Genomic DNA, 17,442 nt, shown 5'->3' on the forward strand with positions numbered 1-17,442 from the left:
AACATATCTCTGATTTCTGAGACCTCTTAATCAGCTTCTTTGCTGTGCCTGAGTGCCTTAACAGACTAGCAGTGGTGAGGGGGTACTTTAGTTTCTACGACTGGACTTGTCAAAAACGATGATGTAGTCACACTGCCTGCCTTACATGTACCTACACGAGTAAACCAACTCTCTGCTACTGTGAAGCTTGAAGATAATCCTCGTTGAAGACATAACACTTTAAACCGACAGCTAAAACAGTTCTGTGAATTGGGCAATTACAGTGAGTGAATACAAGTGTACAAAAATAAGTGCTCTTCAACGCCAGGTCAGTTAATTCAAGTAATTGTAGTTCAATTAAATGTAAAGCAACTTTTAACATTGCATAATTTGGTTTAGCTAAATAAGTGTTTTTATTTTATTTTGCTTATTGGTTTTGTTGTCTTTTGTGATATCTGTAGTGTGCATGTGAACAATGTAATCTTGAATCATAATCACCCCTAACCCCTTTTTGTATCCATCTGATATTTATTATTATTAACTATCAGAAGCATTCTTCTGTGACAACATTGTGTGTTTGAGTCCCATCCATTAAACACTGAAATCCAATTTAAGAATGTAATCCATTAACAGCTCATGTCTGTCATTTAGGACACAAAGAACAGGAAGCCAAGGTAAACTTCTCTATTCCCTGCTCATTCCTGTTTGACATGTACACTTTGAAGCAGTATCCTATCATGAGAACAAAAGCTCCAAAGAGCCTTTAGTCTTTCCTTTATATGTGTTTACTCTCTTCTCTCATTTCTTTTGGGCTTATGGTACATAAATCAGTCATCAACCCCCCCCCGTCCAAACATGTAAATACCTTGTTACTGTGTTTTTGTCCTTTGTTCCCCTTTGTGATGATGTGTTTCTAAGCAAGCCAGATACACATTGGAAATGGGCAAGAGAAGAAAGGAAAGGAGTATACCTTTTTTATTTTTACTTTCTTTATTTTATGTTCTTTTTCCCTTAGTGTCTCCTTTTCATTTTGGTAAATCAACTCTGCAGCTTTCAGGTAATACAATGTTCAAATGTGTAGCGTGAAGGCAGGTTTACACGATCAAAATGAGTGAAAGTTGATCAAAATCATGTATCCAAGTATCCAGTTGCAGTTTGCATTATGCCAGTAGCTGATGTTTGATTCCTTAACCACACTTGTAAAAAAAAATTCCACAGGCTGCAACATATCATTACCTGCAACAACCAAGCGGCGTTACATGATTCATTGCATTTTTTTAAACATATCCTCTGGGCTATCATTTTCTGTCTTATTTTGTTCGCAAAAGATTCCTCCTTTCTTGCCTGCCTTCAAATATAAATCCATTCGTTTTATTCTTCCTAGGATTCCGGAGACAGTTTTCAGTCAACACTGGTTAGCTAAGTTTGCATACATGTACAACAGGTCAATATTATCCTTGCTGTCACTATTGAATAAATACCTTGGACCTACAGTAGTGGATGATAGGGAACGTGGCTCGATATTATTTATAATCTGGGTGAGCTGACGTCCAGATGTTCCAGTAATCAGCTCAGACCTCAACCAGATGTTGTTCCAGTGAAATATGATGAAATGTGAGCCTATCCTGCCTGATGTCTAATCTCACAATCTCACATTAGCTCATCGAAAAAAACATGATATCTATTTAATTGATATAAAATAAATGAATTGAATAGAACAAGCACTGAATCAAAGCGTTGATTATTGGTTTGTCGATCTTTCATTATTAATTATTGAGATGGTTTCTCAAGTTAAAATGCTAAACATATGCTAGTTTTCGCCACTCCGGTGTGAGGATTAGCTGCGTTTCTGTTTTACGTGAACATAAGTTGAATAACTACAATATATTTTGGTCTTTCACGATTGGTTCAGACGGAAAATGCAAAAACATATGCTAGTTTTAGCATCTCCAATGTGAGGATTAGCCATTTCCTCTCTTTTGCAATAATATAAATTGAATATCTTTAATATGTTTTGGGTCCTTAATTCTTTACTTTCAAAGTCATTTTTAAATTTCAAAAAGGAGGATTTTTTTCGACAATAAAAAAAAAGAACAAGATTAAGTCAGACAACAGACATTTTAAGCTTCATTCAAAAACCTCAATAGAAGCTTTGAGTGTAATAAAATAAAATGTGGCACTATAAGAAAATAGAGAAGTGATACACTACCATAACAGTTCTCAATAGAATAAAATACAATACAACATAATGTCTGTGCTCTAGTTGAACAAACAGACCGCCAACCAACTGGTTAAATCTATTTCCATATTATACAATAAGCAATGTGCTGTATACAATGAGCTGAAGAACAATAGTGATTATCGCTTATTGTTTAGCTAATCTGCGTGAGAAAGCACTTTTCTCTGCAGACTACAGCACAACATAAGAGGCTTTCAACTAGTGCACACACACACACACACACACACACACACACACACACACACACACACACACACACACACACACACACACACACGCACACGCACACACATGTTGTCAAAACCAAACACTGTATCCTAGTTATTGGATTGGCTCTGCTTCTCTCTCTTGATCTCTCTTTTTCCCACTCACGCCTACACACACACACACATACAAAAAACACACACTTATATTTCAGTCGTAAGAAAATCCTACTTCCTGGTTGTCCCCAACAAGACACAAAATCTGAAAACGGGGCTACAGCCATCACAACAGAAACGACTCGAGGCCAGCACCATCTTCTGTCTCCTTCTCTGTAATCTATATCAATCCAAAATGAAAACACGATGGATGTCACTCCTATTTCTCAATATTTTGGCAGTGATACTAAGATGGTGACAAGTGCCTTTAAGATGGCTGCCAAGATGGTGTGCTAGCTAAAAATATTCCTATCATTCAGAGACCCAGATATGTCAAAACACACACAAATATAACCTTTAGTACCTCTTCTTAGCAAAACACTGCCAGCTGACAAATTACAAAAACAAATGGATAAAGGATTGGTAAAAATAGCTGAATAATATTTAGTAAATAGCCAATGTCCAACCTGGTAAAGCAGCCGTTCACCTGCAGGGTTCTAGAAATCAGACAAAAATGGCTTTTGAAAAACTATGATTAGTAAAAGATCGACAGTACATGCAAATGACAGATCGCACATGTTAAGAAAGCAGACCGTATGATGCCAAGAACATCTGACACCTGAAGTCTGCCAGCTTGTAAAATGGCTGATGTCTTTGAACTAAAATGGCCGCTAATAGAATAACAGCACAATGTAACGACGGGGCTAAAAATACCCCTGAGACAGCCTTAAGACCTAGATATGTCACATAACAACAACAGCAGCGGCAGAAGCAGAGAAATCGTACATAGAGTATTTTTCTGCAAAACAGAAACAGCCCTCAGTTGGAATAACAGCTAATAGGAACACAAATGATATGCTACCAACCATACTGAGTGGGATGTAGACAATCTGACTCTCTTGGTGTAGCATACCCCAGTGAAATACTTCTAAACAACGATGGCGCTTGTCCACAATAAAGCAACAACACTAAGATAATTGAATGTCAAATATGGAACTGATTTGAAGATCACTTTATTTGAAAGCCCTGCATGGACTCTATCGCTGCTCTTCATCACATGTTTCCAGTTAAAAATCAAAGGGTGTTTAGGAATTTCCATTGTTGCTCCCAAACCTTGGATTCTCTTCCCGCCTCACAATTCAATCTTTCCGTTCCTCTGGTATTTCTATAAACCTGTCTTTAATATCTATCGTTTGAATGGAGGTTTTAAAGTGTTTCTTTTGACTGCCTCTATACAATCTGAAATATACTAGATTCTCCTAAGAGCACCAATATGTATTGCTTTATGCACTTTGTATGCACCATTTAAACACAAGCAATTTAGTTGTATGTGTCACCCTTCTTGGCAATAAACCCGATTCGGATTAAAATGTGCTCTATATCATTAGAGCAAATAACATTTTATTTCGAATAACATGGGGTTCAATAAATCAAATGCAATCCAATGCAACAAATACTACTTTTGTTTGATCAAGTTTTGTATGAATTCCGTCATAGATTTTTGATTTAATGGTCATTTTAAGGCTGCTTAATTTGTGTTGCTGCAACCATCATTATTTTCTCATTATTAAAACATCCATTGGACCAGAGAGCAGCTCTACTGCAGTATAAATGCTTTTTTCCCTCCTCCCTTATTAGCCAGTACACTGTGGAAAACAAGAGGACAGTGAGACAAGAGACATGGAGATAATGGCATGCCAAATAGGTTTAGAGTGGTACTGGCTGACAACATTATGAGTCAAGAGTATCTGCTTTAGTCCGCTGAGCCCCAGAGCCCCAGCCCATGAATGTTCAACTGGCACAACGCGCGCTGCCAGCGTGGCATGTCGACCCTGCCATGGAGGCTAGTGCCAACATCAACCCTCAGAGAGATTACACTGAATAGTTTTATCTCTATTTCAAAAAACAGCCAATCCATCCCTCCACTCTAAATACCGCCTTAAGCACAAATGGTGATCAGCAATGTGGATTATAATGAACAAAACTATAATTGTTAGCTGAAATATCGTCTACGTAAAGCCTTAATATGACGCCTTTTGTTCTCCCAATGCTTTTGACTATAGATACAACCTTCTGAACTGGTAATCAGTCAAATGAACTAACTCCCACAGGTCTTTGAGGTGCCATATACTCCCTGCAACCGTCCCTGAATAAAGGGAGTAGATATCTCTTTGTTTGAAGGGGTCAAAAGCCCAAATGCTTTACTGCCTCCTCTCTAAATCATGCCCCGGCCTCAGAGAGACGGCAGCCGGACCAGAGACTCCTAAATTACTGGTGGCTGGGATAGCCTGACAAAACAGCAATCCTAATAATAGGCATTAACAATGTTTCCCAGGGCAAGGCATTTCAGCTCAACCCCTCGCCCGTTCCCTGCTCCTTCTTCCAAATACAAGACCTTGCCGTATCTCTTTAGTCCGGCAGTGGCTCTGTCAGTAGGGGCTTGGACTGGGAGCTGTAGGGTCGCCGGTTCAAGTCCCCGACCAGACCTAAAATATGGAGTGTGGACTGCTACTTGGGGAGGTCTCAGTTCACCTCCTGCCCTGCCGTGGTGCCCTTGAGCAAGGCACCGGACACCCCCCCTCACTCCCATTGCTCTCCGGGTGCTGTACAATAGCTGCCCACTGCTCCTAGTACTAGACTCCTTGTACTAGGATGGGTTAAATGCAGAGGCCAAATTTCACTGTGTGTGCTCTGCATGTGTGACCATTAAAGAGGGTTTCATCCCTCCCAATTCTATTCTATCCCCTCCCGCAACCTCGTTTCCCATCCTCAAGCACCACTGTCCCTCACCCTGCTGGCATTATTAACACATCAAATGTCAGTTTGTGCTCCCGTACCTTTAGGCAACGCTCTGAACCAACATCTCCAAACCATTAACCTGCCCTGACATCCCCGTGCCCCCCCCCCCCCGCTCATCCCACACACTCCTACAGGAGGTAATGCTATGTTAATTCCCGGCATTACTTCTGCGCGCTCGGGCCACGTATTTAACCTCGCCCACTCTGCTTAGTGACACCACTTTGTATTAATATCACTAAATGTTAGATTTTGTACCATTGGATGAGGCCCCCCGCTCTTGTGTCATAGTAAATATATGCAAGACCGCAGGTATACACTCAGTTTGGGAGGAGGTGTGTGTTTATGTGAAAATCCTAAAGGGCTGGTGTTGAACTGAACCTTTCTCTAAATGTCAGCGGGGCTGGGGTGTCAGGATGATAAGCATGAGAGATAAATAACCACATATTATTGTCATGGTAACATGGTCGTAATCTACCAAAACAGAGAGGAGAGCAGACCTTAGGAGAGGAAAGAAGACAGAATGAGACATAAGGAAAGCAAAGGAAGTGATACAAGGGGACAGGAAACGAAAGGAGAGGAGTCAAGAGGATAGAGGTGAGGAAAGAAGATAAATGGAGACAAGAGGACATTTGACTCGATGAGAGGAAAGGAAAGGAGACTTGAGGAAAGGAAAGGAATGGAGAAGATAAGAGAGGAGATGATAAGAAAGAGGACTAGAGAGAGGAAAGCGAGACACCAGGAGACACATGGAGACAAGAGGCAAGGAGACTAGAGAAGAGGAAAGGAGACAAAAGGAGAAATAAGGAAAGCAAAGGAGATGATACAACAGAGGAAAGGGGAATAGAAGACAGGAAAAAAGACAAAATGACAGGAAAGGAAACACATGGACACAATATGAAAGGAGGGGAGATGAGATCAAAAGAAAGGAGAAGAAAGGAGGCACAGTGAGGCAAGAGGACAGAGGAAAGTATATTAGAGGACAGAAAAGGAGACGAAAGGAAAGGAAAGAAAAGGAAAGGAAATGTTGGAAGGAGACTATAGAGTAAAGGAGAGGAGAGGAGGCGAGAATGACAAGTGGACGAAAGGAAAGGAAATGTTGCAAGGAGACTAGAGGAAAGGAAAGGAAATGTTGGAAGGAGACTAGAGGAAAGGAGAGGAGGCGAGAAGGACAAGTGGAGACAAGAAAAGTAGACGAAAGGAAATAAAAGGAAAGGAAATGTTGGAAGAAGACTAGAGTAAAAGAGAGGAGGCGAGAAGGACAAGTGGACGAAAGGAAAGGAAATGTTGGAAGGAGACTAAGGAAAGGAAAGGAAATGTTGGAAGGAGACTAGAGGAAAGGAAAGGAAATGTTGGAAGGAGACTAGAGGAAAGGAAAGGATTAGAGAGAAAAGATGTGAACAAACCCAAAGCCAATTTGTGGTTGTAATATTTGAACATGCTTTCCTTAATGTGGTTAGCACCATTGTTCATACTCGAGTAAAAATTCCTCTTAGGCTGTGGTTTTAATTTGTTCTGACGCCAGTTACCATCTCAACATAGCATAGCTGGTTATTGTTATAACATTTAGCTTTTTAAGATTGTAATGTAGGCAACCTTCCCTGTTCCCCGCCGTTGATTAATGACCTCATATTCTGTTAATTAGACCCTCAGCCCTACGGCAGAAAGATTTAATTTCCCCTTCATCATCACCACGGAGAAAAAAAACAACTGATTAAAGAGGAGAGGATGTCTTGGAAAAGAGGAGAGAGGGAGGAAATATGCAGGGAGACAGAGGAGGACAAGGTGCTAGAGGTGGAAGAGGTACACAGATCCTTCACTTGAATAGGAGCTACAATACAACCACGTAGAGATACTCCATAACAATTGATAGTATTCTATTTTAAAGTACTTTGAAAAAACCATCAGAAGTATTTCTCACAGATCAATAATGATTGCCGTTTTAAACACGGTGTATGAGAGAGACAGGTGTATGAGAGAGACAGGAGAAAGGAAGTGAAGTCTCACCTTTGGGCAGTTCTGGAGAGACGTACGCCACTTCCTGTGTGTTGATGTGCGTCCAGTCAATATCATCGTAGGGATCCTGCTGGTAGTCACACTTTGCGAGACCCTCATCGAACATGCAGCTCCCTGCAAAGAGAATAATGCAACATGAATTCCTCCATAGTCCTATTTAGGGATGGAAATAGGATTGGGAAACAATGACAAATGAAGATCCATGCTGGGATTGATCATTTTGGTTACTCAAAAATATATTCAAATGATCATGGTGTGATTTTTAATGAAGATCTGGAATCTAGAATAGCGTTTATAGGCCAGAATATCTCTGCCGCCGAGAACAAATATTGCACCTCCTGCGATTTGAATATTGCATATACAGTCAAACTTTTCTCGTGTGTTGTTTTTCTGTGCGTGTCTCAGCTCATTAACAAAGCACCAGGAGTCTGAGCTCCAACAGTCATCACTCAGCGCTGCTCAGGATCACCTCTGACTCAGCCATCATGGCCTGCAGCGGATCATCTGAGCCCAGCACCGCGGCCTCGGGACCGCCATGTGTGAGCTGGCCCCCCGTGGCCCCGCCCCAACAGGAACTCGCTCTAACGCAGAGAGACGCCTCGTGTCCCTGACGGCTAGCCGAACAATCAACTTGCAATGATATGTGGTTTGTAATGACAATATCGCTGATAGAAATAACTATCGGGCTACTGCCAGCCATCTGATTCACTGACCTGAGAGCGATGCAGGGCTTGTGTTCATAAAATAGCCAGGAGAGATATGGCTAAGAAAAGCCACAATGCCATCTGATTCAAGTCACTGGTGGTTATGTGTGTCATATTTGTCCTTTTTGACATTGGCCAAAGTAGGAGAAGATCTTTTATATCGTTTTATGAACGTGATTTTCAATATATAAGAGCGGCACTTAAAGGTGGGGTAGGTAAGTTTGAGAAACCGGCTTGAGATACGCTTTTTGTTATATTCCATGGAATGCTCTTAACATTCCGATAGCAATGAATATCTGAAGTGCTTTGACAAAAAATCCATAAAAAAAATTCATCTGTGGAAGCCGTAATACTGTAAAAAGCACGACCAATCATTTTAGCCAGCCTGGCTAAAGTAACTGGATGGCCTACCTGCCTGTCAGCCTTCCATCTGTGCACAACCCTATCTCGTGCCCTCATTGGTCATGTGCGCGTTCGTGTGTGTTGGAGGAGGGGCTCTGTAAAGAAGTGGCAGATTTCTTACGGCTGTGTATTTTCAAATTCTAGCGCACTCGAGCTGGTTTCTCCAAAATTACCTACCCCACCTTTAAGTATTACTTCCATTGTTGATTAATCTATTGATTATTTTCTCGATTCATCAATGACTATTTAGAGTTTCCCAAATCCCAAGATGACATCATCAAAGCTAATATTTTTGACTGTTTCATGTCTACTGTGAATGAGGAATACAAAATAATTGAAGAAGCTGTTTTCTGTGATTAAAATAACCAAACCCCAGATGATAATGAATGATTTAGCCCAATATCAATATTGATGTATTGCCTAGCTCTAGACTAAAGGCCCAGTTCAACCTTAACACAGAAACAAACCTGAAGATCTGAAAGGTAATTTAATTAATAAACTTGTTCGCGCCATTTAATGTAATAAGACAAGACACTCTTAGTCCTGATGCCAACATTATTTGACCTAGCTAAATTGTTCTACCACAAAGTGGAGAACAACATCATTAGAACTGCAAACAATAAGTATTGCAGAACAAAGAAAGGCTAAATAAAAAACATTTTCATTTATTTGTCTTTGTGTTTAACCTTCAGTTTTCCAGAGAGTATAAGTAATGAAAGAAATTCAACACCAAGATACACAGGTGCAATGTTTACAATATAACCAGGGACCCCTCTAGGAAAGAAGGTATATGAAAGCAAGCCACCATGAAGCACTGTCATTAACCGGCACGGCCAGCGACATAAATCTCCCAGCATTCAGTTTGTGCTGCAGCTCTGCTACCTGTGTCCTAGAGCGAGCTGCGGCGGCTGTGATGGAGAGCAAAACGACAGGCCCTCAGATACCCCGCTGATCTGAGCTCTGCTACAGAGGGATACCAAGAGGTGACAGCCGCCGCCGGAGGAGAAACAAGTTAACATCAAACTAAGCGACTGTCTTCGGCTGCCGGCTGTACGGCTGCCTGTGACTCACAGCCTCAGAGATACACTGGATCACATTCCTCTGGGCGTCATTCTTTAAACCAGCCTCTCCTCGTGCAACTCCGATTCAATTCAATTAAGCCTTTGTCACAGCGAGTTATCTCCAGTTATAAAGCAAAAAAATGCTGGGACAAGTAAAGGGCACAAAGTAGACCACACATTTTTCTACTCCAAACTTTTCTATTATGGCTTGGGTGTACAGAATCTAACTTAACTGATGTCCAACAAATGCTGCTGTATGTGTATGTGTGTGTGTGTGTGGTGTGTGTGTGTGTGTGTGTGTGTGTGTTTAACACTCCATGACTTCCTGTCTTCCACAGTGTGTGTGTCAGGTTACATCTTGCTGTCAGGTAGCTCTCTCTGCATGGGTTAAAAGAGCAGGAGACATTTGCATGTGAATGGGAATAGTGTGCCGCCTAGGCAAGGACAAGTGCTTTCTGCCTGTTCATAGAAAAGGGTAACCCTGTGCATGTTATGCCTCTATAGTGGAAAATACTATCTTTTGTTAACAACAGAATAGTACGTTTTCCACATTTATGCATTTTCTACGCTTTTAGTGAAGAAAGGACCTCCAGATTGTTGGCAAAGAGAGAGTAAGGTTGTGGAAAGGACCATGTGTATAGCAGCACTATAGAGGTCTTAGTACTCTTTGTCCTGTATCTGTATTAACTGTATCTTAGTTCCCAAATAAATCCCATAAGGTTTGACCATCATTCAGTAATATGACGTTCAAGTTGAATTAGCAAGGTAAGAACATTTTAAAAACAGCATTGATTGTTTGATTATGGTCTTTGATTATGTAAATACTGCAGTTTACTGTGAAGCCTATCCTGAATGTGTGGTGGTGGTTTAAAGAGGCACAATTACCCTTTTGGGGGGGGTTTCCCCTTTCCTGTGTTGTGTTATATACGTTTTTAGGCAGGTCAATGGTCGGCAAATGCTAAAATCCCAGACATATTTAAATATAAACCAAGTAAGCGGAGATGCAAGGAAAGGTAAAGAAAATAGCATGTTAATATTATTTGTATGTAAGATATTTTGAATAAAGGTTAGGAGTATTAAAAATAACAAATAATGTATTAATTGCTCAAAAGCCGGTATGTGCTGAGGGCTTCTAGAGGTGGCGGGATAGTAAAATGTGTTAGACTGGAGCCACACGAGAACGGTAACGCAAACGAACCGAATTCGAGGCAGAGTTTCCGTTAAAAAAAATTCCGCCGGTCAACATGTCCGTTAAAGTTTCAATCTTCTGGAAATCTTTGTTATCTATTGAGCTTTAAAACAAATTGATAACGACTCTATATAATAATATAAGAATAGAAAAACGGAGCCTCTCTTATCCTCCCCCTCTTCTGACAGCCCAGCAGCTGATCGCTGAGCAGGAGAGGTGGGGAGAGACGGGGCTATTGCGTCATCGTTATCAGGAAATGATCGTATAGGGCGTAGACACAGAATCGTTTGTCCCCCACAGCGTTTCGTCTGCAGATCTACCCACCTTGGGACCCGTTATCGTTATCTGCTTTTCCATGTCGTCCTCGTGTGGCCGAACCGTCTATATCAGGGGTGCCCACACTTTTTTGGCTGGTGAGCTACTGAAATGACCAGCTCACCGAGGTCTACCAACCAAAAATAAAATCCCAAATTGCAAGGGTTGCTGAATAACACGTTTTATTTATACATGGGATAACTACAATAGGGCTGCAACAAACGACTCATTTGATAATCGATTAATCTATCGATTAATGAAACGCACAATTTCTCAAACGCTCTTATTTAGCCGTCAACTTTTAGATTTAGCTTGAGGTTGTTTTAGGCATGTGGAAACTAGCAATGAAGACAATAAAGATGAATACTTGATTCAAAAATACATATATTATTAAATTAACTTAACAAATTGTGAACAAAATTAACATTGCTTTTTATTTAAATTAAATAAATAATATTTCACATTAAAAGAAACAACAATGTATTGTAACAAATCGTATTAAATAATCTGATGACAGAACTTACAGAATAGCTGAAACTTTAACAAAATAAAGAGTAACTCTGTTACCTCCTTTATTTTTGGTTGGTAGACCTCGGTGAGCTGATCATTAACCCATATGTGTATAATGTAGTTAACTCCGTGTGTTGCTGCTAGCATACAATACCTGACGTGGAAACTTACTCATGGATGGAGCTACAGAGCTGCTAGAAAGACAGTCGAACCCGGTGCATTTCTCCGTCTGAATGTGGTGCACTTTTGCTAAATGTTTAGACAAATTGCTCGTGTTACCGCCCTTACATGCTAAACACTCTTGGCAACGAGCATTGTCCACCTCAAGACGTGTAACATTTAACAACACCTTGGAGCGCTTCTCTCCGCCATCTCCTCCGTGTGTTGCTGCATGTAGCAGCTGCATGTGTGTAAACTGCCCCGCCCCCTCGCACAAAGACGGGGGAGAGAGATACATAAGACTGCGAGATAATGTTTCTGTAGCAATAATACATGACCTTTCTCTTTCTCAACTCGCTTCTCGGAGGGAAGTCGCTATATGCCTTGTGAACACTCCGATAATGCCTCTCCACGTTACCTTTCTTGGGCAGAGCGACGCTTGCTTTACAAATAAGGCAAATAACCTTTGAATGTGAATGTTTTCCCGGCACTTGACTGATTTTGTATCGCTTTGCATTCTGGGTTAACAAACTGGAAAGCGATAGGTCGCTTTTTCTGTCAATCAAGTAAACTCCTGAATTAAGTGGCAGGGAGGCCAAGGGAGGAGGGATCAAAACCTGTTTTGTCTATTGTAACGGAGCCGGATTTTTTTTTTTATGAATGACTCGCGATTTACCAGCATTGCCCCCGCGGTCGCCGTACTGGGCACCTCTGGTCTATATGATAGAGAACTGTAGCGGATACGACCGTTATCGTTCTCGTGTGGCTGCAGCCTTAGTATTTGTTTAGTGTAAAGCTGAAGAAGTTTGGTGTGTTTCTCTTCCAGTGATAAATTGTTGGTACATAGTTTTGGCATTGCAGAAGTACATGTTAAAGCATTTGTTTAACCTCGGAAAAACTACAAAATTCATACAGAAGCTCCATTCAGTTTCAAAGCTGTTTTTCTGGAATCTCTGCCTCCGAAAGCAGTATACAGCGGACAGAGAGATTGGATTTAAACCCACCGTGTTAGAAACGCAGTATGTGCTGTGGGCTTTTAACTGTGTACACTAACACACACACACACACACACACACACACACAGATCCACTCAGCTCGGATATAGTGCCGTGATGGAAGAGGTATTTTGCCTTGGCTTAGCAGTGAAGAAAAACATGTCCTTGTTTTAAATTTCCGCTTCACACCCTTAATCGTAAAGCATTCCTTTTTCCCTCGCTGCACACCTCAGATAGACATTCTCGCTGTAACCACACTAAACAAAGTTGCTGTGTGTCCATATGTATGTATGTGTGTGTGCTGAAAAAGGGGGTCTGCGGTAATATGTGTGAAACTCTCTGCACACACTCACCCAAACCTCCTGCAACTCGCCCACGTTCTCAGCTAACACTTCTGCCTTTGCTCAATGTCCTGCCAACTTAAACCAACACACACACATCAACAGACTCAGGCATCTGACAGCTGATCGATGTTGCCAATAATGAAAAGACCAGACCGTGAACTATTATTTTACTTCTGTTGGGAGAGAAAGGACGCAAGCCATGTCTTACTTAAGTGTTTCATAAGTTTCAAATATATCCATCTATCTATTGATGGAGTAGTTATCTTTGATGCTACTTCAATGCTCTGTTGGTGGTAAAATTAAATACACGTGCAATGACTGATGTTGTTGTCCTCTTGGGTTCAGCAGAAACAACCCCTAAACACTGACATATTGTCACTTTGTCAGGTTTATATGAAGTTGTTTTTGCAAACAGTTGTCTAAACATCCAGCAGACATAGGCATTTATTTGAAATTGTACAATATTTACTCTCATTTGATCTCTTTTTTGTGAAATATATGTCTGTTCAGCAGCTAAATGTTCTAGTTTGTGAACCATCTAGGCTTGTTGGTGCAAAGCTTACGGTATATTGTGGGGTTTTTATATGGGATTTCTGTCTGAAAAAGCTGCTTACTGCGGACCAAAACAACAATATGAGTGTGCTTAAATGGTCAAATGTAAGCCATATCACCAAAACAATGAGCTATTAGATTAAAACGCTCTGTAGTAGGATAATAATCTGTGTCTTTGTCATTAAATCAAGCTTACACAGTCATCTGATCTGGATAGTATTACAAAATATATAGATTATAACCACATGTTCCAGAAACACACTGTGTATTGTCTGCCTGTAAATATCAACTGTATAATATTGTCTCACAAATCCCGACAACATTTTTCCAACTATATGCAGAGTGTGTGTCCAGATGGGACATTATTGCCCCCCTCCTCTGCATTCACAAGGACACTGTGGGAGAAAGAGAGGAACCGACTGCATGCTAATCACTTCCTAATCAGCTTCTGTGATTGGCTGCCTCGCTAATGAAATAATGGCGACTCATTTGCATCATAAAATAATTAGAAGGACTTGATAAAAGCTCAAGGGCAGAGAGAGGCGCGCCACACACACACACACACACACACACAGTGACACAGGACAGTCTTCTCTAAAATATTGTTGAATGGCATCAGACACAACATCTGCCACCGTCACTCAGACTCATTCTGTGATGATTTGCATTGACCTCCACCTCCAGGAAAGGAAAGTGCTTTGGCTCAAACTGTTACATGGATGCGGACAACCCTCATGGGGGGGCACCGGGTAAAGAAAAAGGAGACAGCGTAATTCCAAGATTATTAGTTGGCAACGCGGCAGGAATGCATAACAAAAGCTAGTTTGATTAGCTTTCCTTTCCTCCCATGTGATCCAACAGATGTGCAGAATAGACGGTATTAAATCAGATCTAACAGCTATAGTCTGCTCAGATAGAAATCCCTGGGAAATGCTTAAATTAAATGAAGGTCTGAGGTGCTTTTTTTTCTGTTCAGGAAATCTGTTACGACAAAGACAATTATTTGAGTGAGAGATGGCTGATTATTGAATGTAAGAATGCTATGTCAATACTTGTGGCCTTGTGCAAAACACTTATGGCGCATTTCCACTGCAGGGCCTCGTACGGTATAGTTAGGCCTTGGTAGGCCAGGCTCACTTTATGCTGCGTTTCCATTACAGTTTAGTAGCTGGGGCAGTAACTATAGTAACGCACTGTAGGCAGAGCCGTGACGTCATCTTCAATGCGAACCACAGAAAACCAACATCAGCCGTTAGCTGTTAGCACTCAGAGCTCACAGCTCCTCATACTGTTCAGAAACTAGACAAAAGTTAAACAAGTACAAACCACAGACTGTCTGTGTCATGGCGAATACAGTCGCTGGTTTATTTATGTCTGTATGTGGCTCAGTGGATAGTGTGCTAGGGTTCGAATCAGCAAGAGTCCCACTGCAGTCAGCATGTCGTTGTGTTCCTGGGCAAGACACTTCACCCCAAATTGCTCCAGTGCGGATTGTCCACAGTACTGAATGTATGTAAGTTGCTTTGGATAAAAGCGTCTAACAAATGACATGTAATGTAATGTATAGGCCATTTATGTGAGTGTGGACGGTCGGAGCATATATAACGTTAGCTTAATCTCCATTCAGAAAACACGCATTTTAAAAAGGTGTTTCGCCTGCCGTTTGTCTGCAGACTTGTCAAAGCATTAATTCATGGTTTTTACTAACCGGTATCAGTATGTTGTTACTTCGGCATAATTTTGAGACGTGTATTACAATTTAATCACGGTAAAATATGTTCATTTTGTTGTAGTTGTAGCCCCCTTGCCAGCGATTCTCTCTCTAGTTTAGCATACTCAGCCTGGTGGTTGGCCCGGAAAGAACCTGGATTTTGGAGAGCCAGAAAAACTGTGAAACAGTACCCGTTAGCCGGAACTACCCCTAGTGGAAACGCAACAAAAAACGGGCCGGGTTTGGCACGGCACGCTTATACTGTGCTATGCGCTGCGGTGGAAATGCACCATTAGAGTATATTTCTTATGACATTGGGGAATCATGTCAGTGCGGTGCGGCCTTGGTGTTGTTCAATAACTCAAAATAAACAACTTTTCCCTCAGCTGTTACAAATGCTTTTATACTACAAACTGGCACTGCTTGCACAATAGTGCATATTTAGAGTCTACAATGCCATTGAATATCGCTCTACACTGCCATTACCATAAAATCAGTTTTTGTTAAACTCACATCTGCCATTAAACTGCATAATATATAAATTCAGCCTCTGAATGGATCCATAGTGATTTGATGCAAGGAGAGATGTAGTATATAAGACTTTATATTCTGTCAAAATTGACTGTTTTATTTATGAAATAACACATTCATGTAAGGAATCTGCAGGGTTTCCCACACAGACTATACTTGGGCGGGCCGCCCAGGTATATTAACGGCCGCCCAAGTATATTTCGCGACCCATTTAGGTTTTTAATTTTTTTTTAATTATTCGTCCACGCCATCTGCGATCGATTAACTTGTAGACAATGATCCCTCGCTCCCTTGCTCTGATCTCGCCTCCTTCTGGCCTGTTAAGTGGCCTGCCTCACACAGGGTGACTGGCTGTCCACATGATGTGGCCTGCCGACATGGCCACTGTCATACAGATCATAAATCAAAGCCCTTGATTGGTCTCTGTGTGTCATTCAAGCTCGGGATAACCTCAGCTCAGGTGAGGTAAAGCACTCTGAGTGTTTAGATAGTTAACTTAGTCTAAGTTCTCAGTGGGTCTCAAATGGTGTGGTCACCATTTATGTAAACACATATTTCCATTTGAGAGGGTAGTGATTGGTCTAATGGATAGTGAGGTGGGCTGAAGATCGGAAGGCTGTGAGTTCAAATCCCGCCAGGAACACCACCACTAGTGTGCCCTTGAGTATGGCACTTAGCCCTTAGTTACTCCAGGGAGAATGTCCCTGTAATCGGTCATTATAAGTCGCTTTGGATAAAAGCGTCAGCTAAATGAAATGTAATGTGATTAGTAAAATATGCATGAATAAATAAATAAAAAGTTAACTAGGTGAAAAAAGGCAAGATACACTTTTAAAACTTGTTGAGAGAAAACTAGTCTTTGCTGCTGCCTCAAAGAGGAGCAGGGGGGAGAGGAGGGAGACAGGAGAGGCTGATTCAGGAGCACAGACACACTCACAACTATAAATGAACCAAAAATAAATTAACAAGTTTCAGTGTTTTTTTCATATTGGAAATGGTATGTTATTGGTTATGGCCTTGATTTTATGATTATTGAAATGTATACAGTTCTGTTTAATATAGGTGTTTCCATAGATCTAGTCTCTTTATTTTCCCCTCAAAATGCACCAGATTGATGCATCTAACTCAAAAAAAAAAAAAAAATCTTACCGGGGGGCATGCCCCTGGACCCCCCTAGAGGATTTGAGGTCCACCCCCACTAAAAATCACATGGATAGGTTCCTAAATACATTAATAAATACATTTATTTTTTAAAATAGTAACCATTTCCATATGTTCATGTGTGGGTAGTAGATACTATAGGGCTATCATTATGGACCCTGCCTGTACCTGTACCTGTTCGCTCTGCCATCGCGTGAAGGGTCTGCTAACAAGCGACCAACAGAAAGGTTAATGCTGTTGCACGTCACCTCAACCCCCCCCCCCGCTACCACCACCCCCCAAAGTATATTTCAGATCTGTGGGAAACACTGGCAGTTTATGGGCCAGCACCAGAGGCGTTCCCATACACACAGGCGTTGGAGCTGTTCTTCATGAAATCCCAGAAGGATGAAGTGCTCTGACAACCAGCGCCATCTTTG

The 17,442-nt window shown here is 41.2% G+C and overlaps 1 protein-coding gene across 25 annotated transcripts in view; it reads right to left on the minus strand.

Annotated features, from left to right (window-relative positions):
* ptprk (protein tyrosine phosphatase receptor type K) overlaps positions 1 to 17,442 on the minus strand; it is a 123,307-nt gene that overhangs the window by 64,047 nt on the left and 41,818 nt on the right. For all 25 annotated transcript variants that reach the window (XM_034220657.1, XM_034220750.1, XM_034220717.1 and 22 more), the window contains one exon: positions 7,381 to 7,503. In XM_034220657.1, coding sequence (XP_034076548.1) covers positions 7,381 to 7,503 — 123 coding nt within the window. The remainder of the gene's footprint in view (positions 1 to 7,380; positions 7,504 to 17,442) is intronic.

The sequence above is a fragment of the Gymnodraco acuticeps genome, unplaced genomic scaffold (genome assembly GCF_902827175.1).
Source record: "Gymnodraco acuticeps unplaced genomic scaffold, fGymAcu1.1, whole genome shotgun sequence".
NCBI lineage: Eukaryota > Metazoa > Chordata > Actinopteri > Perciformes > Bathydraconidae > Gymnodraco > Gymnodraco acuticeps.